At 42.7% G+C, this 21,523-nt stretch overlaps 1 protein-coding gene across 13 annotated transcripts in view; it reads right to left on the reverse strand.

The window, feature by feature from the left end:
* Window positions 1–20,542, reverse strand: part of CARMIL1 (capping protein regulator and myosin 1 linker 1) — a 348,526-nt gene extending 327,984 nt beyond the window's left edge. For 5 of the 13 annotated variants that reach the window (XM_017878501.1, XM_017878503.1, XM_017878510.1 and 2 more), the window contains exons 1-2: window positions 19,772–20,538; window positions 14,868–14,965 (exon numbers count right to left, since the gene is read on the reverse strand). In XM_017878501.1, the coding sequence (XP_017733990.1) occupies window positions 14,868–14,965; window positions 19,772–19,811 (138 nt within the window). In that variant the 5' untranslated portion in view covers window positions 19,812–20,538. Of the gene's footprint in view, window positions 1–14,867; window positions 14,966–16,689; window positions 16,862–19,771 lie in introns of all 13 variants that reach the window. The other 8 variants (XM_017878505.1, XM_017878504.1, XM_017878502.1 and 5 more) reach the window with 5 other exon arrangements.
* Window positions 20,543–21,523: the final 981 nt, after the last annotated feature.

A 21,523-nucleotide genomic window follows, 5' to 3' on the forward strand; every position in this document is an offset into this window, starting at 1 on the left:
AAAAAAAAAAAGAATCCAGCATGCCCAGGAATCCTCCTGACTATGGAGACACAGAGCCGCACACACCAATCAACTCAGATAATGGACCCTGAACCCCCGATGGAGGACCGGCCATAAAACAAAAGCAGTCGGCCAGGTGCAGTGGCTCACGCCTGTAATCCCAGCACTTTGGGAGGCCGAGGTGGGCAGATCGCCTGAGGTCAGGAGTTCAAGACCTGCATGACCAACATGGAGAAATCTGTCTCCACTAAAAATACAAAATAAGCCAGGCGTGATGGCACATGCCTGTAACCCTAGCTGCTTGGGAGTTTGAGGCAGGAGAATCGCTTGAACCCAGGAGGCGGAGGTTGCGGTGAGCCGAGATCATGCCATTGCACTTCACCCAGGGCAACAAGGGCAAAACTCCATCTCAAAAAAAAAAAAAGCAATAATAACTGAAATCCAAGAGGAAGCAATCTGAGTGAGGCAACAGGAATAGACAGCAGTGCCCCAACAGGAGCAAGAAAGCCATAAATGAATGAACAGGCACCAACTACTGATGTTTTCTTTTTTTTTTTTTTATCTAAGTAACTGGGAAGTAAAAGAGGGACTTGAGCATATATCTAAATACATTCAGATTTGCAATGAAAGCAAGATGAAAAACAGATACCCATTGGAAGTGCACAGTGTTGTCTTCAGAGACAAATTTCTCAACACTGAACTTGAACCCTTTCTTTAAAAAAGATTTCTCAAAAGCAGTGTACCCTCTTTAAGAATAGCAGAGTGAAAAAAAAAAATCTAAACCCATTTCTGTAGACAGTCTGTACTGGCTTAAAATAGCCCGGAGCAGAGAAAACATAACAACATGTACCTTGTACAGGGCCAGGAAGACATGCAAACTTGAGGTATTTCTTTTTAAATATTTATATAAAATATATCTGAATAATCTGTGACTCAAATATACAGTTACATTCTTTTAATCAAAGCATTTAGCATTATCACTACACTACCCCTGACAATAACAGCTAAGACTTACTCATGACTATGTACCAGACACTATTACGAAATATTTTGTATGTAATATCCCACTTAATTTTCAAAACAAAGCTACAATGTAGTTTTTTGTTATTATACTCATTTTACAGATGAAGAAAGTAAGGCACAGAGAAGTTAAATAACTTGGCCAAGGTTAAATGTTAGCAAATGCCATTTCAGAATTTAAATGTAGACACACTTACCTATTAACACAGAAAATGGGAGACGTAAAATGTGAAGACATTGAAAAAAGAAGCCATTTCTGAATTTAAGGTTAAATATATCACCACAAGGATCTCTCTCTAGAATATTAAAATATAAAGCCCTACCCTGATGAATAAAGAAGCTGGCCATTCCCAGAGAACACAGAAAAAAGGAAGTGAGCATAAAGCCTTCCTGCATATACAGTGTTGCTGACACCACTTGTTCAGTTCTGCGGACAACCTGCATATGTCAGGTGTAAAGACAGATGCCACTTTCATTAAATCTCTGCAGCAAGAACACATAAATGGAACAATGCTTAAGAAACTCTAAGTGACAAGGTGCTAACAGCCTTTCCTTTGCTCCAGATGCTTTATTAACCAAGCAACCCTGGACAGGAAAGATTGGACCAACTTCTTGCATCCAGGCTTTGCCAAGAAAGAGAGAGAGAAATATTGAACAGAGAAGACCCAACATATTCCCCCCAGAGACCACTTCAAAGAGAGTCAAATGATAGACAGTTAAGTGCTATTTAAACTCCACAAGTTTTTTTTCTAGAATGGCAAACTGTTGAAAAGGAAATCGCTCCCAGAACTTTACAGTTAATTCACAAACAATGCATTTGGGGGAGATAAAATTCTGATAAGGACCAAGACATCCAAGATGCTTGAAGGGAAACATCTGTACACCTGAGCCAAATATTTGACTACGTCACTCTGTGCAGCCTAGTTTTGATTATCAACAGCAAAGCAGTGACTGTGATTCAGTGAACAAAGTTGTACAAAATGTTTCCCCAAACTTCAACATTTGTGCTGTCCCAAGGATGACAGCAAATAATATAAATTGGACTAAGAGATTTAAAAGAAAAGGAGCTGGGGCTGGGCATGGTGGCCTGCGCCTGTAGTCTCAGATACTCAGGAGGCAGAGATGGGAGGAGTGCTTGAGTCCAAGAGTTGGAGACCAGCCTGAGCAACACAGCGAGATGTCACTTTTTAAAATGCTTTAGATAGATAGATAGATAGATAGATAGATAGATAGATAGATAGATAGATAGATAAGATAAGATAGATAGATAAGATAGATAGATGGATAGATAGATAGATAGGGGTAGAAATTCTTTTTTTCTTTTTTCTTTTTTTTTTTTGAGACACAGTTTCGCTCTTGTTGCCCAGGTTGGAGTGCAATGGCGCAATCTCGGCTTACCACAACCTCCACACCTCCTGGGTTCAAGCGATTCTCTTGCCTCAGCCTCCCTAGTAGCTGGGATTGCAGGCATGCACCACCATGGCTGGCTACTTTTTTTATTTTTGGTAGAGACGGGGTTTCTCCATGTTGGTCAGGCTGGTCTCAAACTCCCAGCCTCAGGTGATCTGCCCACCTCGGCCTCCCAAAGTGCTGGGATTACAGGCATGAGCCACTATGCCCGGCCTAGAGGTAGATATTCTTATAAGAAAAGGAGCTGGAATACTCTAAGTGCCAAACTGAACTGCCCAAGACTTAGCAAAAAACAAAGCACAGCTGCTTCTCTTCAGGTCATGCCTATGACAGATAAGATCTTTTTTTGTTTGCTAGTGACAGCTGAATTAAGACAGATGGATTCAGGAAACCAAAAAATGACCACTATAACATCCACTGGCCTGGACTTCTCCTGGCCACACCTTAGCTCAGATTCTGCAAGTAAGTATGGCTGTGACCCATAAGGTAGGGGAGTTAAGGCATCAAAGAGCAGAGAGACTGCCTTAAAAGAACACTGCAAGGTTCTCAGTCACTTCCCCACATCTGGGCCTCTTTATTTTCTATGTCTGTTCTACAGGGTAACTAAGAAAGTCTTCTGTGCTTGTTTTCTGAGACAGCCAAATAAGGAGGTCCCTGAGGAATATCATCCTATCTGCCAGTCTTGGAAGAAAAGATAGCCACAAGCAGCATGGTACACAATGGTAGCTTTGAAAGGATAGAGAAAAGCAGGCTGAACTCTGGAGGGCCTCACTAAGGAGGACAGGGCTCCACACGGAGCTCCTCATGGCAGAAAATAGACCATAGGTACTCATCACCTGGACACCCCTCTCCCAGGACAGACAGACAGTGAAAGGGTCAGGAAACGGGGACAGTAAATAAGAATGGGAAGGACTACTCTGCAGCTTCTAGTGGAGTGGGGAAGGACCATGAGACTTAAGAAATTTTTAGCACTTTGGGAGACCGAGAAGGGCGGATCACGAGGTCAGGAGATCGAGACCATCCTGGCGAACACGGTGAAACCCCGTCTCTACTAAAAAATACAAAAAACTAGCCGGGCGAGGTGGCGGGCGCCTGTAGTCCCAGCTACTCGGGAGGCTAAGGCAGGAGAATGGCGTAAACCTGGGAGATGGCGCTTGCAGTGAGCTGAGATCCAGCCACTGCACTCCAGCCTGGGCGACACAGCGAGACTCCGTCTCAAAAAAAAAAAAAAAAAGAAATTGTTGTTAGCTATACAGATGAAATTAACTGCCTTCAGAACTGTCCGGGAAGAAAAACAATGTCTCCTTTAATTATGATACTAAATTATCTTCTAAGACATTGGACTAGTTCTACATGCATATTAGCTTATGGTTCTTGTTAATTACATTTCATCTAATGAAAGTGCCATGGGCCTTATCATTTGCAAATCTACTCAACTACCATTTATAAGAGCATTCAAAGACCCAAGGTAAGAAAGTCTCACAACAAGTGCAAAGATCTGAATCATATAATACAGGTTCACATCTACCTAGGGTTCAGCCAAGGAAAAAGCTATGGTTGATCTGCCAAGACAATGATACTTAGGAGCTGTGACTCTGAAACCACAAGTGAAGTCACGAGACTTTCCCATTCCAGGAAACATACTGTAGTAGAAGACAACACATCCACACAGGCAGATCTGAAAGAACCTTAAATTGCATGAAAAAGGTTTGCCTCAGGAGCTAGGGTCCAAGGAGCACTGGTCTAAGAAACACAAGGATGTGAGCAAAGAGAACAAGCCATTCTGCCACGTACACTCTTGTTTAAGACAATGAAATTGATGAGATGGAGGATTTATTCGCTATTGAGACTTCCTGAACAACAATCAGGTGAAAAAATGCATCCTTCATAATGCCTATTAGGCAATGATGGCAATGATTCCACTTCCAGAAATTTATCCAAGAGAAATAAATATGAGGATATGGACATTTATAAGGCAAAATATTGGAAATAACCTAAATTATCTGACAATAAGGGACATGGTTAGAGAAACTACAGTACTCCTCTACAGTGGATAAATGGAGTACAATGCTTTCTACTGTCCTAGAAAGCTTTGACCCCAAAAATTAAATTTTAAAAGTATATCACAAAATAGTAGTCATGATTCCATTTTTTAAAATATGTCATATATTTTATGAAAGTTGGCACAGAAAATATGAAAATACTGATGTTTTCCAAGATTATATTTAAATTGATACGATTAGGTGATGTTCGCTTTTTCTTTCCTATGTTTTATTATTGTTTTAGTAATGCAAATATCAGGGATACTTCCAAAATTTAAAAAACAACAACAAAACCTTTTGTCCAAGCAATGTGTAGGTAGTATTCTTCACCAGGCAGGCTGCACTTAGACTGATGTTCCCCACCCTGTCTGGAGGAACACGGATGCTATGATACCATAGGCTCCATACCCTCTTCAAAAGGCACAATCCACAGGTGCCCATTAAAGACTCTGAGAAAGTCTGTTTAATTCAGTTCAAGGGTGTTTGCCAAGCATGTGTGATCCCCAAACACCAACAGTTGTTTAAAAGGTTCACAGACAAAGCTGGGTGATTCCAAAGCAAGGTGATCAGAATAGTGATAAGTCTGAAAACAACATCTTCCAAGGACTGAGACTCCAGGATATGAGCCTATTTAGCCTGAGGACTATGAGATGAAAGAAAAGTATGATAACCTTCTTCAAATACCTGAACTGCACTCATGGGTAGGAGGGAGAAAAATTGTTCTGTGATATTCCAGTAGACCATGCAAGAAGAAATGGAGAGTGAGAAGCAGATCCCAGGCCAAAAGAAGACAGGGCTTTTGGGGGCTTTTGCTTTTCTCATCACTGGAAATAGTGAAGCAAAAAGTAGATACCTAGCTGTCAGAAGTGCTATAGAAGAAACTTCTCCTAGGTTAGGACACATGGTTAGATGGCTACCAAGAGTCCTCCAGCCCCAAGATCCTCAAGGCAGCAATCAATGAGGGCAAGGTCTGAATAAATTTCCCCAGAGTCTGTTTAAATCAATCTGTCTACAGCAGATTCCATCTAGTGGATATACCTACTAAACCCAGTCAATATCCATAAATGTCTCCTGAGACTCCAGGGCCCAGGGATCAGCAGAAATAGACACATTTGCCTCCTTAGCAGGAACTAAACACATTTGGCTCAAACCCTTGCCAAAGGCTGGAGACGCTGTAAGTACAGCTCAGGACATGTGTAGTTGCCTGCTTCTACCTCTAAGAGGACGTCATGTGCATCTACACATATCTAAAGAAACCAAGATACTTGCTGGCCAATGTTCATCAAGTGATAATGCTTCAAAAAAAGAAACACCTTGGGTTGGGCACAATGGTTCACACCCATAATTCCAGCACTTTGGAAGGCTGAGGCAGGTGGATGACTTGAGCTCAGGAGTTCAAGACCAGTCTGGGCAACATGGTGAAACCCCATCTCTACAAAAAATACAAAAATAAGCCAGGTGGGGCAGCCCACGCCTGTAGTCTTAGCCACCTGGGAGGCTGAAGTGAGAGGATCACTTGAGCCTGGGTGGCACAGGATGCAATGAGCTGAGATCATGCCACCGCACACCAGCCTGGGTGACAAAGTGAGGCCCTGTCAAAGGGGAAGGGGAAGGGGAAAGGGAAGGGAAGGGAAGACCAGCTCACATACGTAACCTCACCACTTGGGAAGGCTAAGGTGGAAGAACCATTTGAGCCCAGGAGTTTAAGACCGGCCTGGGCAACAAAATGAGACCCCATCTCTACAAAAAAAAAAAAAAAAAAAAAATAGGCATGGTGGCATGTGATTGTAGTCCCAGCTCCCAAGAGGCTGACACAGGAGGATCTCTTGAGCTCACGATATCGAGGCTGCAGTGAGCTGTGTTTGAACCACTGCACTCCAGCTTGGATGAAAGAGCGAGACACTGTCTCAAAAATAAATAAATAAGAAAAACCTTCTCCTAACAAACAAGATGAGGAAAATAACCCAGTGAATGAAAGTGAACACTCTTTTACCTACTGCTACTACTACTACTGCTACAAAACACACACACACGTGCGCACGCGCCAAGCATCCTTCTTTCCCCTTTGCCCCTCTTTCCTCAAAGAGCTGGGGAAAGTGGTCTATTGAGAGAGAAAAAAATAAATAAAACACAGTAACGTAAAGATTTAGACAACGATATACCCCGTATATACCAGTCCAAATTCTTATACTCTATTTAAAAAAAAAAAAAAGAACATTTTAGAAAGCAGAGGGGATAAGAGGGAACAAAATCTTTCATCGTTCAGATTGTAGCTTCATTTTTAATCTATGTTAACAAAGATATTTGTTTCCAATGAAATGAAGCCTAAAGTTGTTACAGTAACCTTTTACTAAAGTCTTTATTTTCTCTGTAACTATTTTATAACTATGAAAAAAGAAGAGATCTCCTTATTCATTACATATTTTGATTAGATTTCCTGGCTCCTTAATGTCCACAATGTCCCTTTCATGCTACTCTCCTACTTCTCCTCCTCACTTACCTTCCTCCCCTCTCAGGGTATACCTAACTGCTCTGGTCCAAGGGTGGCTAAATCCCAGAGACTGGAAAAGAGTATCTTTTAGAACAATGAAAAGTTACACCGAGCCTGGTATATGTTCAACTGGCTTCCTTGCCCAAGGTCATTTGACTCGCCTATCCTAACTACAGTAGAAACTGGGGCAGTTGCAGATGAGGAGAGAGTAGAACGTAAATGCAGCTCAGGTAACAAGTTCAAGTCAGCCAGAACTGCCTCCTGAAAATGCATGCCCAGGGCCAGAGACTGCCCCCAGCCCCTACCCAGAGATTAGTGGAAACAGGTAGGAACTGACTCCAGTGTTCAGTTCAGGTAAATTGTAAAGTGCTCAAATACGGAGTCTTTTATTTTGAAGTTCCCAGAATTTTTGCCAGGATCCTTGGCAACAATGCATGTTCTCTGATAATTCACTCCCAAAGACCGTTTCAATGTTGTTGCTGTTTTCTAAAGCTCAATTTTCTAGAGCCATGTAACTTCACCCAGATGCTTTGAAAATCACCTATGCACAGAATTGTAAGTGATCCTTAAAAGTTGAGACTCCTAATGGTACCACAAAGGGGACTGTTCAAATTACCCAACAACCAGTACAAGAGCCTCTCACAGAGGGATATAAACCTGGGGGCCTAGAATAATGATTTTCTGACAGCATTCTTCAGAAGACATTGCAGTCTACAAACATTTTATATGAATTTGGCTTATGTCTATTTTAACTACTGGAATAAAACACCAACACACACACACTCAGATGTGTTACACCAAATTTTACATATCAGAGAACAACTACAAGGTATACTGTGCTGCCAGGATAACCCACTTTTGTGCAGATCTCAGAATAAAGCTTCCCCTGCCATCTCTATTTACTTGGAAAGCATCCTGAGATTGCAAGACTAGCTATTTTAGAAACTGTGATATCTGTACTGCTTAACTGGTGAATCGGGAGTCTCTCTATTCCATTGCAACCAGAGCAAAAACCAAATCTCCCCTTCTAATTTGTGTTCATTAAAAGAGCCTCACTGAAATCAGTGATTAGGTTTACACTATTATAAGTTTAACTATGAACTCACAAAACACAATCCCAAAACATTACTACATTATGGGTTCCATGAAAAAAAAAAAATGTTTTAAACAGACACTAAGTCTGAAAAGCACTGGCCAAGGCTGATGTTGCCTTAAAGAAGCTGAACACAAATTTCAGCATGAATATTTGTCTGAAAAGTGACCATGGCACAGGTCATGCTGCTGAATCAAGTTAGGTACTAGAGACTGGCGAACTAGAAAAGCATTAAACAGACTGGCCATGCAAAATGAGTACGGCCTACTGAAAAAGAACAATAGTTTCCATATTACAGAATATCTGAAATTGAAGATGATTTGTGACTGATTAAGTAGGCCAAATACCTCCAAAACTTCTATATGAGAGGTACTTTTTTTCCATGTCCTCTTAAAAAATAAGCCAGTGGAACAGAGTTTATACTTTATGTTAATGAAAGACAGCACTGCTACCAAAACATTTTAGGGATACATGTTGCCCAAAATAATACCCCTACACCTTTCAACATTTTTTTAAGTTAACTTATAGTTATTCCAATCCAGCCTAATTAAGATGTTCAAAAGCCATAAATAAATGGCCAAGGGAAAATATATATATATTTTTTTTTAAAGGGATTTCAGGCCTGGCGCGTTGGCTCATGCTTATAATCCCAGCACCTTGGGAGGCCAAGGTGGGAGAATCGCTTGAGCCCAGAAGTTCAAGACCAGCCTGGGCAAAACAGTGAGATTGTCTCTAAATAAATAAATAAACAAATAATAAAAAAAAAAAAATTTAATTAGGCAGGCATGGTGGCATGTGCCTGTAGTCCCAGCTACTCAAAAGGGTGAACTGGGCAAGGCTCAATTCAAGTGATTGCAAAAGGCAATCACTTCAGCAAGGCTCGTGACTGTGATTGTACCACCGCACTCCAGCTTAAGCAACACAGTGAGACCCTGTCTCAAAAAAAGGTGGGGGGATGGATTTCAGATTAACTTTTCAAAAGAAAACAAATGGACAACAGATGGGTAGTTTTAAAGAGAAGAGGTAAACAAAACAAAACAGTTCGATTTGTATGCCACTTCCCCTACCCATGACCCATTTTATGAAGGGGGTGGAAGAACAAGGGGTTGGCAAAGATGATGCAACCCAAATTCCAAATCAACCAGAAAAAAACAAGTGGAGACTAGGAATGACTTTCCATACCCTTTAAGTCCACCATCCTGGAGAGAGGAGTGCTACATTCCTCTCCCCCAAACAGGCAACAGCAGAACTGTGGGTAACAAGAGGTCATCAGGGTTCTTGCTCCCTCCGGACATGGTTTTTCCTTCAACTAGTAGTTCTCCAAAAAAAAAAAAAAAAGCAATCCCAGCACTTTGGGAGGCCAGGGCAGAAAGCTTGCTTGAACCCAGGAGTTCAAGAGCAGCCTGGGCAACATGGTGAAACCCATCTCTACAAAATATACAAAACTTAGCCAGGTGTGGTGGCACACACCTGTAGTCCCAGCTACTTGAGAGGCTGAGGCAGGAGGATCACTGAAGCCTGGGATACTGAGGCTGCAGTGAGCTGTGTTCGTACTCCAGCTTAGGTGATAAAGTAAGACCCTATCTCAGAAAAAAAAGTCCAGACAATGCCAAATGCTGCCAAGGATTTGGAGAAACTAGATCACTCATACATTGCTGGTAGAGCCATATAATGGTACAGCCGCTCTGTGAAACAGTTTGCCAGTTTCTTATAAAAGTAAACATGCAATTCCCATGCAAACCAGCAATTGCACTCCTTGGCATTTATCACAGAGCAAGGAAAAGTATGTTCACTCAAAAATCTGTACACAAATGTTTACATCAGTTTTATTCCTAATAGCCAAAAACTGGAAACAACTCCGATGTCCATCAACTAGACAATGGGTAAACCAAACGTGGTACATCCATACCATGAAGTACTCCTTAGTTAAACTGATACAACTTGGATGAAGGTACAGGGAATTATGCTGAGCAAGAACAACCAATCCCAAAAAGGTATATACTATATGAGTACATTTATATAATGTTCTTAAAATGACAAATTTATAGAAATGGAGAAGAGAGTAGTGGCTACCAGGTATCAGAGAAGTGGGGAACGCTAGGTATGGCTATAAAAAGGCAATGTTAGGGGTCCTTGTGGTGGGGGAAATCTGCATTTTACAGTATCAATGTCAATATCCTGGTTATGACATTATACTATAATTTTGCAAAAAGGGAAAACTAAATAAAGGGCATAAGATAACCTCTCTGTATTATCTGATATAACTGCAGACAAATCTACAATTATTTAAAAATGAAAAAGTTTAATTTTAAAAAAATACATAAGTTAAAATACATTTTTTTACACTCCAAGAACTATACAAAATTGGGTGCAGATTCATTTATCAAAATGGGAAAAGGGAATAAGAGTCAAAGAAACACGGAATCACTTTCTAATGACATCCCCTAAAGACAACAGAGAAAGGTATTTCAACAACATATGACATGTCAAGCCAATGTAGCCCAGAGTGGAACTACTCACAACATAGATTTTAAAAAACATGGGCTAAAGGACCATTCCTCAGGAGAACACTCCTAATGATGGCTAGCCTATTCGAGCCTGTTCCATCTTTTCTTAACTGTCCCAAGAGGCATCATCTCTGGCCTGTTCCTTCTTAGCCCATGGTCATTAGGGTCTCTGGCCAAACAAGTTTGGAAAAAACAGCATACTTTATCCAATTCTTAGAAATTTACAATGCACAGGGGTGTATTAATGGCTCTGAAAACTCATACAATAAAGAAACTGATTTATCTTTAACACTCTGATTGCCAAATTTATTTGAGTATAGAACACTCTTGCCCCAGAACATCTAGCATTTCTGATTTCATTTGAGGAGAGCATACCTTAGGAATTTTAGATCCAGCCTGTTGCCCTCTATCCTGCTAATAAGGTGCCACAAACTATGAATAAACCCTCTTGGCCTTATGGTGAACTGACCTCAACCTGTCAATGGAGGCAGCGGACACTTGGGCTTCAGAAGGATTGGCATTTTCTGCACCATGGAGAAAACAGAATGCAGCACCCCTTTGTTCCTCCTGCCTTATCATTTTTTGGGTGTTTGCTGCATGCAGCCACTGTGCTATGCAGTATTTAAATAAATTCCACTTAATATGCAAAGCAACCACATACCAGTAGATACTCTTATAACATAGGCTTCATTAGAGAAAAAAAAAAAAAACTGACTCTTAACATTGTCATAAAGTTGCTGAGCAACAGTGTGAACCCAGGGTTGACAGCCCTTAACCACTGAGCCTTAATATTTCATTACATGCAGGTGGCAAGGAGAGACCTGTTTAATCAGTCACAACCTTCAGCTGATATCCCAACTGCAAAGACAGGACTCAGGCTTTACACCCACCCATTCTCTACCCTGCATATGCCTTACCCCAGCTGTACCTTAGTATGTTTCTCTAACATAAGCTCTCTCAGGCTTCCAGGCATATTCTGTTCCCTTTGTCCAGAACATGTCTCCACTCTCTTACCTTGGCTAACTCCTACTCACCCAGTGAATGCCAGCTTAAGCTTATCTTCCTTCTGAAGTCTTCCCTGATTCTCAGGCCTGAGTTGGGAGTTCCTCTCCATGCTCCTGAAGCCCCAATTCATCCACCCATAGCACATCTCAAACCACTGCCTGGCTACATGTTTATCTCCCCAACTAGATTGTAAGCTTGGAGTCCTATGAAGTCAAAGACTAGGACTATTTTGTATATACTATGTGCCTGGGACACAGCAGGTACTCACTAAATATAAAACTAGTATATAAAGCAATCAATCAAAGACAGAGAGACCCTAGAGTCCAAATCTCCCCTATCATTGTTTGAAGTCAGCAACCATGGAACAAAGGAATGGCTGCTTTCTTTTTGACCACAAAGGCAAAGCGGATAGGCTCTGAGTGAGGCAGAGCTGGGTTGGAATCCCAACTGTTATTAACTAGCCAAATGATGTGAAGCAATTTACTTTGGCCTCTCCAAATCTCAATTTCCTCATCTGTAAAATGCAGATGTGAAAAGTGCCTACCTCATAGCGTTGTAATGGGGATATAACGAGGCAATGCATCATTAAGTACTCAGCACAGTCTGTAGCACTTGGCCAGGGTTTAATAAATATTAGCTATTATGATCATGGCTGGTCTGAGTGTAAGGGTATTTATAACTAATTGATCACAACTCATTATAGATTTCTTTGCTCTTCCTTCACTCCCACTGCTTCACTTGACTAGCCTTCAAAAACAGATTTTTAGAAATCTTAGCTATTATGATTATAGGAAGATGAAGATAAGCCCTCTACAAAAGACAAGCTAGAAATAGTATAAAGTCTCATGTGTAAGAAGAAAGAACCACGTAACATACAGCACACTCCTACTTTTATAAGAAGAAAAGGAATGAATAGTGGGCAATGGGGAAAGGTAACAAAAGCACAACTCAAAAAAGCGTATTGTAGATATTCAGCCAACTCATTTACGAACCATTTTAGCATGCTAACAATGGATTAAGCAATTAAATTTCTCTAAACTCAGATACTCAGAAATCCACAACTTTGAGGTTACTTCATACATCTTCTTGTTCTAACTTGAAGCCTGTCAAAGAAAGCCAGACCTTGAGTATTTCTGTTAATAATTCCTGCCCATGCAAGTAAGTAACCGCCACAATGAGTTCCGGTCATGCTCCTAGAAACTGCTTATATTCCATATTTGAGGAGATAAATGCTTAAACTCAAATACATTTTTAATTTGGTTACAACTTCAATCAATTCCAGCTGTTAGATGAGGCCAAAAAACTTACAATTAAGTACTAATCATAACTATTTTTAAATAGTGATAATTTTACATTGGACATTTAAATTTGTCTTTGAAATTTTAACGTGGTAAATTGCACTCATGACGTGGGTTTGTTCTTAGCATAATAATAATTTCCATATCAAATAATACCAAGTCCCAATTTTTTAGACTGTCATAGCAACCACTACCTGATATTTAAGTTGTAGAGAAGTTGATTCATCTGATAAAATTACTACATTATTAGAAACTTACTTTAAATTTATAAAAAAGCAAATGACAGAAACAGTATTTCTTCTCTACACTACCACTTCCAAAATAGTAACACAATCATTGTTGAACAACATCAAGAAAAACATAACAAGGAAATTTCATATTTACTGAAGCTAAATAAAACAGAACAATGGCACCACTCATTTCTTCTATTGATAACTTAATCACGCAGTTTACATAAGCACATTTTGTTGCTGAGCAAAAGTCACTCAAGTTTTCCCACTTCAATGCCTTTACCATCCCAACTTGTATATACAGACAACATAGAAATAGAAGTCATCCATCATGAGCATAATCCTTACTAATAAGAAAAGACAGTCATATATCCTGGGGTTAGATATTTTAGAAGATTCTCAAGACAGATGTGATCAGAAAGACACTTCAAATTCTTTGGCAACTTTGAAGAAACAGAATATTAAAAATATTCTTTTTCAGACCAGGCACAGTGGCTCATGCCTGTAATCCCAGCACTTTGGGAGGCCGAGGCAGGCACATCGCTTGAGTCCAGGAATTTGAGACCAGCCTCAGGAACATAGGGAGACCCTGTCTCTACAAAAAATAAAATTAGCCAGGCATGGTGGCTCATACCTGTAGTCCCAGCTACTCAGGAGGCTGAGGTGGGAGGATCGCTTGAGCCCGGGAGGTAGAGGCTGCAATGAGCCAAGATCGTGCCACTGGACTCCAGCTTGGGCAACAGACTGAAATCCTGTCTCAAAAGCTTTAAAAAATTCAAAATCATTCTCTTTCAATAACATATACCTGAGATTTGTTTTAAAAGTCTCCAGAGGCAAAAAAAAAAAAAAAAAAAAAGAAAGAAAGAAAACACCACCACCACCACCACCACCATGGGGAAGATATTTAGTATTAGTAAAATGTTGAAAATGGTTGCAGCTGGGAAGGACAGGTACACAGGGTTCGATATATTATTCTGTTTTTTGTATATGTTTGAAAATATCCATGTTAAAAAGTTAAATAATATTCTCTCCATCAAAATATTCTTTCCACCTAAGCTTAAATTTAGATTTGCCACAATCTCAACCTAGAAACCATTAAAATACCACAAAATGTTTTCACCTCTCTAAAGGTACAACTCTGTCACTGACACCTCTCTAAGAAGTTTTCTGCAGCAGGGCCCAATCCCTCAGCCCCTCAGCATCTCCTCTCATAAACTGGAGGGAACCCCAAGTCTAACCGCAACACTAGCAGGTACTGCCTTCAGCAGGAGTTTCCCTCCAAAGCACCAACATCCTATGTAAAATGACAAAGCTTTGTTAGCTCATCACCCCTTAGATGGACTCATATATAACATCTGAGAGAATCTAATTAAGTAATTAAACTAACATGAGATGAACTTTTTAAACTCCTCCATAAGACTTTATGAATAAAGTCATAGGATCAGCCACCACACACAAAATAAAAAAGTTCCATTTAACATCAGACTCTGAATATTATGAAAACAGACTCTAAGAGATTATCTAAATATAAGGGGGAATTACAATGTTCAGAAATACAATCTAAAAGCCTTTGATCTTTAAAATTCAAATTACCCTATTTTTAACTTTTGACAAAGAAATATTCCAATTAACCTAAGACAAAATGGTCATCAGAACTTTTGAACAATATATAAAACACAGAAGTAATGCTGCATGAAAATTAAGTAATCTGAACAATGAAAAGACACTTTCATTTCCAGACATTTTAATAAAAATAAACAGTAATACTTACCAGCACTTTGTTTTCAACTTTGTCTCCCTTAACTTCCAACTTTACTTTCTTCTTCACTGAAATTTTTATCTTTCTGCCAATAACATCCTTTATGCTTTCTGAAAAAAAGGAACAGTTTCATTACGTTATTAGTAAGAAAAACAAAAGCTCCTGGGTTCAAGTGATTCTCCTGTCTCAGCTTCCCAAATAGCTGGGACTACAGGCGCGCACCACCATGTCCGGCTAATTTTTGTATTTAGTACAGACGGGGTTTCACCACGTTGGTCAGGCTGGTCTTGAACTCCTGATCTCAAGTGATCCGCCTGCCTTGGCCTCCCAAAGTGCTGTGATTACAGGCATGAGCAACCGTGCCTGACTGTTTGTCTTTTTTTTACCTGTTTTGACAAGTTGGATGGTTATCACCCATCAGGTATTTAATAAATACCTACTTTGTACCTCGTACTGTATATTGATATGCTGAGGCAAACATAAAAGCATGACATAATACCAGCCCATGCAAGGCATGACATAATCTTGTTTGGAAAATAAGGTATTAGAAAAAAAAAAAAAGCAAACAGTGAAGTCGGACAGTATGATGAAACACTACATTGCATGCAGAACACAACAGGAATTCAAAAACTCCCTCTGCCTTGGCTGGTTACCTCCGGGGGCCCAGCAGCCTCTGGGTTCACCATAGTGTCATACAAATATTAGCACTCTCTATGAGTAAGTCTTGACATGATGGTTGGGGAATACAGCAAAACGAAACAGAACTGGGCCGGGCACGTTGGCTCACGTTTGTAATCCCAGCACTTTGGGAGGCTGAGGAAGGTGGATCGCTTGAGGCCAGGAGTTCGAGACTAGCCTAGCCAACATGGAGAAACCCCGCCTCTACTAAAAAACAAAAAAATAATCAGGTATGGTGGTGCGTGCCTGTAATCCCAGCTACTCCAGAGGCTGAAGCATGAGAATTGTTTGAACCCGGGAGGTGGAGGTTGCAGTGAGCTGAGATGATGCCACTGCATTCCAGCCTAAGTGACAGGGTGAGACTCTGTCTCAAAAAAATAAAAATAAACCAGAACTATACCAAATGATTTAGCCAAAGAAAGGCACTCTCAGCCATCTGTCCTTCCAAATTCATCACAGCACAATACCCCCAAGAAGTGGTCAAAGGCAACAGAAGGAGAAATCTGGAGACTTGACATTTCAGATGGTGGTGGAAAAGTCTTCCTAGGGCTCCTATGAGCACCTCAAAATGAACATGTCTGAAATCAAACTCATTATCTCCTACTCTGGACACTAATGATGCTGGAAACTGCTTATCTCCAACTCCTTTCAGACAGCAAGTCAGTCTCCTAAAATCTACCTCCTCCACAGTTCCTGACCACCTAGGCATGACTGCAGTAAGGGTCTCAGAATCTCTCACCAAGACTAAGTCCATGACCTCTAACCCATCAGCCCACTGTCACCTCCATAACCACATTGACTCTTCCAAAACTGCGAGACTCATCATGTCTCTCCCAGTCTATGAGTTGCAGTCATTTTTGAATAAACCCAAAACTCACAGCATGCCATTCAAGGTCTTTCACTTTTTTTTTCAGTGTGACTTCTCAGCACATACCTAAAGATCCAATTATCCCTAATATCTTCATCTTTTACACCCCTAGGATTGTGTATCTATTATTCTTTTTCCTGGAATGCCCTTTCCCTATTGTCCTCCTGGTTATATTCGACTTATCCTCCAAAATACAGTACCCTCTCGATGCTCCCACACCTCTGTATTCTGTATTATAATCATTTTGGTCTATTCACATATTCAACAAATAAATATACATAGGAGTACCTCTTGTGTGCTACTAGGTGCTAGACAGAGATGGTCCTTGCATTTCACAGGAGTTTGCAATCCAGTGGAGGTCACGGACAGATGTCATAAATCAAATTCACACACAATGCATAGGATCATGGATTCGGAAGCACGAAAAGGTTTCAGGGAGGAGGGCATCCCTGAGCTGAACCTTGAAAGCATAGGAAATAAGACCCCTGGTTTCCAAAGTAGAATGTACAATACAATCCATTGAGATGAAAGAAGAAAATAGAATTTTCACTTCTACTTACAATGTGTGTTTCAGTTTGTGTTTTAGATTATACACACTAAATGGAGTATGTAGTTTAACAAATATATGTTTATTAAAGGATAATCAAAATTTTCTTCTTGGAAACACCACCATGAAAGTTTAGAGCTGATGAGATAAAGAAGAGTGAAAACGGGGAGAAAAAGACAGTGTACGCATAAAGAACAGCATGGAAACCTGAGAAAACACAGCCTGTTCAAGGAACAGCAAGGAGGTGGAATGTTTGGGACAAGGGAATATGTGGAAGAGCTCACTGCGCTTTGAGTTCTTCACACAGCTCCTATCTTAACAGAACTCGAAACAAGCACAGGCCACTTCTCCCTCCCCTAGAAGAATTGTGGGAAATGGGCATCTGAAATTGACTTAAGAACATACACACCTGGAAAGAGACTGGAAAATCATATACCCAAAGATTTAAAATAACTACCTCTACGTGGTAATAGGAGTGATATATATTCTTCTTATTCTTCTCTGCATTTAAATTTTTTCTACAAAAAGTCTGTAACACTTTTTTTTTTTTTTTTTTTTTTGAGACGGAGTTTCGCTCTTACTGCCCAGCCTGGAGTGCAATGGCGCAATCCCGGCTCACCGCAACCTCCGCCTCCCGGGTTCAAGAGATTCTCCTGCCTCAGCCTCCCTAGTAGCTGGGATTACAGGCATACGCCACCATGCCCAGCTAATTTTTGTATTTTTAGGAGAGACGAGGTTTCTTCATGTTGGTCAGGCTGGTCTCGAACTCCCGACCTCAGGTGATCCACCCGCCTCGGCCTCCCCAAGTGCTGGGATTACAGGCGTGAGCCACTGCGCCCAGCCAAGTCTGTAACACCTTTTAAATATCTTGAGGGAATCTTAAGGGAAAACACAGAGGTTTTCACGTGGACGGTCGCCATTTTGAATTGATCAGAGCAGAACTCTTGTGAGCACTTGAATTTAGAGGAAAGCAGGTGCAGGAATTTATTCTATCCCAGCCTAACTTGACCACTGAAAGGTCCAGAAAAATCGTATCAGGCATAATATGTCACTCTGTTGAAAGATATATGATAGGCAATACTTAATAAAAACAAAAATTCCATTTCAAGATAAAGGTCAAATTCAACTTTTAAAATATACAAACTATTCCTTTTGAGAACCATGAATAGAAACCCAGGCACCTTATTTCCACTCTATCCTTCACTCTTTCTCTTGGGTCTAAGTAATTACCTATACTTTCCCTTTCCAGACTCAAGGACAACTCCTTATATAAATTAAAAATCTGCCGCCCACTTTAGCCATCCTTATCCCCTGACCAGCCAGGCAAGTCCTGCCCTAAACTCATTCTCAGGACCTCTGGAGGCATCTTCAGAGCCTCTGGCGTTTGCTTGGGGTGTTGGAAAGGTCGCAGCCTCCCAGAACCGGATGGGTCACTCACTCCAGCAAAAGATGCAGACTCCACAGGGTCGGGGAGAGAGAAGAGGGCCTGCTGGAATCATGTAAGAGGTGTGTGCGTTGTGTGTGTGTGTGTGTGTGTGCGCGCGCGCGCGTCTGTGAATAACTTCATACTGTAAATTCTGGTAAAAGTTCAGGTTTGTCTGTAAGTCAGCAGAAGTAGAGGCTTCCATACAAACCTAGCAACAGCCTCTCTACATCAAGTTTTACCTGCTGAGTTAACAGTCACCAATCGAAGGGCATACACAAATTCCTCCAAAGTATTATTAGCTAAAAGGAACAACAGAGGGGCAAATTCCACACACGGAGATGAATGGGTGCTTAGAACTTCCGCTGGTTGACAGCACCGATTAAACATCATTTTGTGAGCTGTAGGCTGTGTAGTGTGCCAAGAATGGTACAGTAGGGAATATAGGTCACTAGGGCTCAAAACACATCTGCACACAGACGCACATACCTTGTTACAATACAACATGCTACCCACATATACATGCTTAAACGCTAGGTTTTCAGAACACTCTCCCATCCTATTTCAGCTCTGCCATTTTAACCCTCCAGATAATTAAGTTAAACCCCAAGACTTAACCAGCCCTGCCCCCACCACCACCAAAAAGAAACCTCAAGGTACTCAAACAATGGGTCACCTTGCACAGGGTAACACACACAGGTTCCCTAAGAGATCCCCGGTAGGGAGAATCGGTAGGTTAATCATTATTAAAATAAGGCTTTTATCATTAACCCTCTATTTCCTGTCCCGAGTCTGCGTCAGCCCTGTAACCCTTTCGCTCCCAGCTGACTACACTAAGCCACGCCTTGCCAGGCCCAGTCATTTTACCAGACTAGCGCCCACTCCCCGAAGTCTGCGTGTCAGAAGATCACCTCCCGTGGGGCATTTTCAGGAAGGCGCCTGACACGTGCCGGAGACGACCTACTGTGCGCTCTCCACCTGTCCTTCCGATAGGCTCCCCGGACTTTCCCGAGTTTGGGGCAGTGGGCTGGGCGCCGTAAAGGGCTCCCCTCGCTTGCAGAACTCCCAAGTCTAAGATGGCCCGCCCCCTTCTTCCACCAACCTGGAACCCTGCGTCTGGGCAGGAGGAGGTTCCCAGGGCTCACAGTCGAGACCCCCCTTCCACCAACCTCCCGAGGACTCCCGATTCCTCCCCGATGCCTTCCCTCTCTGCACTTGGCTCTAGAGGCGGTCGAATGAGAACAAACTTCCCAGCGCCCCCAGTGACCCTGCCCAACACTACTCTGCCCTAAGGGGCGCCGAGACTTCTTGGGACCTACGGGAAGGCAGAGGTGGGAAGAGAGGTGGAGGTGAGGAGTACGCAGAGGAAGATGGAAAACCAACAACCGCGCGAATCTTACCTATCAACTCCCTGGGAACATCAGAGCTCTCCTCGGTCATGGTTGCCCTGTAGGTGCGGGGGTTATTGCAGGTCCAACTCTGATTTATGGCCCCCTGCCCTTCCCCGAACACCTTTAATTTTTTTAGCGAGGCAGATGCAGCTTGCAAATGGGAGTGGGCAAGAAAAGCCGGGCGGAGATACAATTTTGCCGCGCGCCCCCCGCCCCACCAAAAAAAAAAAAAAAAAAAAAAGAGTTGCAATGCGAGGCGGATTTGCTGCTGCTGCTACATGACGCCTCCTCGCAGTTCCCGGCGGCGGAATAAGGAGCGGACAGGATTACGAGCCAGCGCGGCTCGCCGGGCGGCTGTGGCGCCTGCTCCTCCTCCCGGCTCGCTGGTCCCCGGCGGGGCTCGGGCCGGCGTAGATCCCGCCCAGTCTCCGCGCCGCACCTACAGCCCTAGGTGAAAGCGGAAGGCGTGGGAGAGGGCGGGGAGAGCGGCGCGGGGCGGGGGGAGTAGGTTTTCCTAGCGCTCCTGCCGGGCTCCGGCTGGGCGGGGGCAGCTCCGGCCCTCCTCCTTCTCCTTCTTCTCTTCCTCGTGCTTTTCCTCCTCACCTCGCGAGAGCCGGCCTCCGCACCGGTGCCAGGCCGGCCTCCGGTGCCCGGGCGCTGGGTCCCCAGCGTGGGGCTCACCCCCAGGAGAGACGCTGCGCGGTGCTGCGGTGGCGGCGGCGGGCACCGCGCCCCTCCTCGCAGCCTCCCTCCCAAACCGCAAAAGCCCTGCGTCTGGAGAGGGGGCGAGTGAACGCGCAAGAGAGCCCGGGAGCCATCTGCTGGCTGCGAGGGAGGAGAGCCTGCTGAGCCGGGCTTTCCGATTCCTTGTCCCCACCTCGGGGCGGGCCAAGGGACCGGACGACAGGAGACTGCAGATTTTGCAGACCCGTCTATACGGAAGCTGGTTCTTTTTGGGACCCTCTTACGCACTTTTTGTTTTTCAGCCCTCCCGGTGACATGTCATTTCATCAGCGCTATTCTTCATTTCTGGTGAGCTAGACGAAACCTGTGAATACTAATCATGCGGTGAGAAGACACTTTTTTGTGTGCGTTCAGCGGGTGCTCTGCGGCCGCACTTCGCAATCTCAGCCATTCCCGTTGAGAGCGCCTTGGAAAATGCCTTTCACTCAAAAAAGTCTCTTTTATCCTCGGGGCACATTCGGGAAGCTGAGCTTTAATCACTGGAGCCTATGTAAGCCTGCGGATAGGTCTGATCCTACCTGGGCCCAGACTCCCTATGACCTCCCTGAGCTCCATCCTCAGAGGTTCAACTTCAGGGCCAAGAATACTTTGCCTCAATCGCTACTTTTTAGCCTAGGGCTAGGAATGTCCCAGACTGTCTAATCAGGTTCTGCTTTTAAAGGACAGAAAAGGAGGAAAGGAAAGGGAATCCATACACTTGGCAATCTAATTTTAAACACTGCTGTTGACCTTGGATCCCTTAGAATAATCTTCAGCCCCACAGCCAGGCCTTACCACTAAGGATTTGCCAATCTGGCCCGATCCCACCCTCCTTAACCTCTCCCACTCTCCACTCTATTACAGCCAGACTCACTGCTTCCTCCTTCCTCGTAAGGTTATCTGATTCTTATCTATGTTTTCAAGCCCATCCCAACGGTCTACCTTCTTTGTGAATATTTTCCAGGGATTGTCAGATTACTGTGCCTCTAGAATATGCCTAGAATATCCCTATGCCTCTAGAATATATATTGCCTGAAA

This window comes from Rhinopithecus bieti, unplaced genomic scaffold (genome assembly GCF_001698545.2).
Source record: "Rhinopithecus bieti isolate Rb0 unplaced genomic scaffold, ASM169854v2 scaffold_11110, whole genome shotgun sequence".
Lineage (NCBI taxonomy): Eukaryota > Metazoa > Chordata > Mammalia > Primates > Cercopithecidae > Rhinopithecus > Rhinopithecus bieti.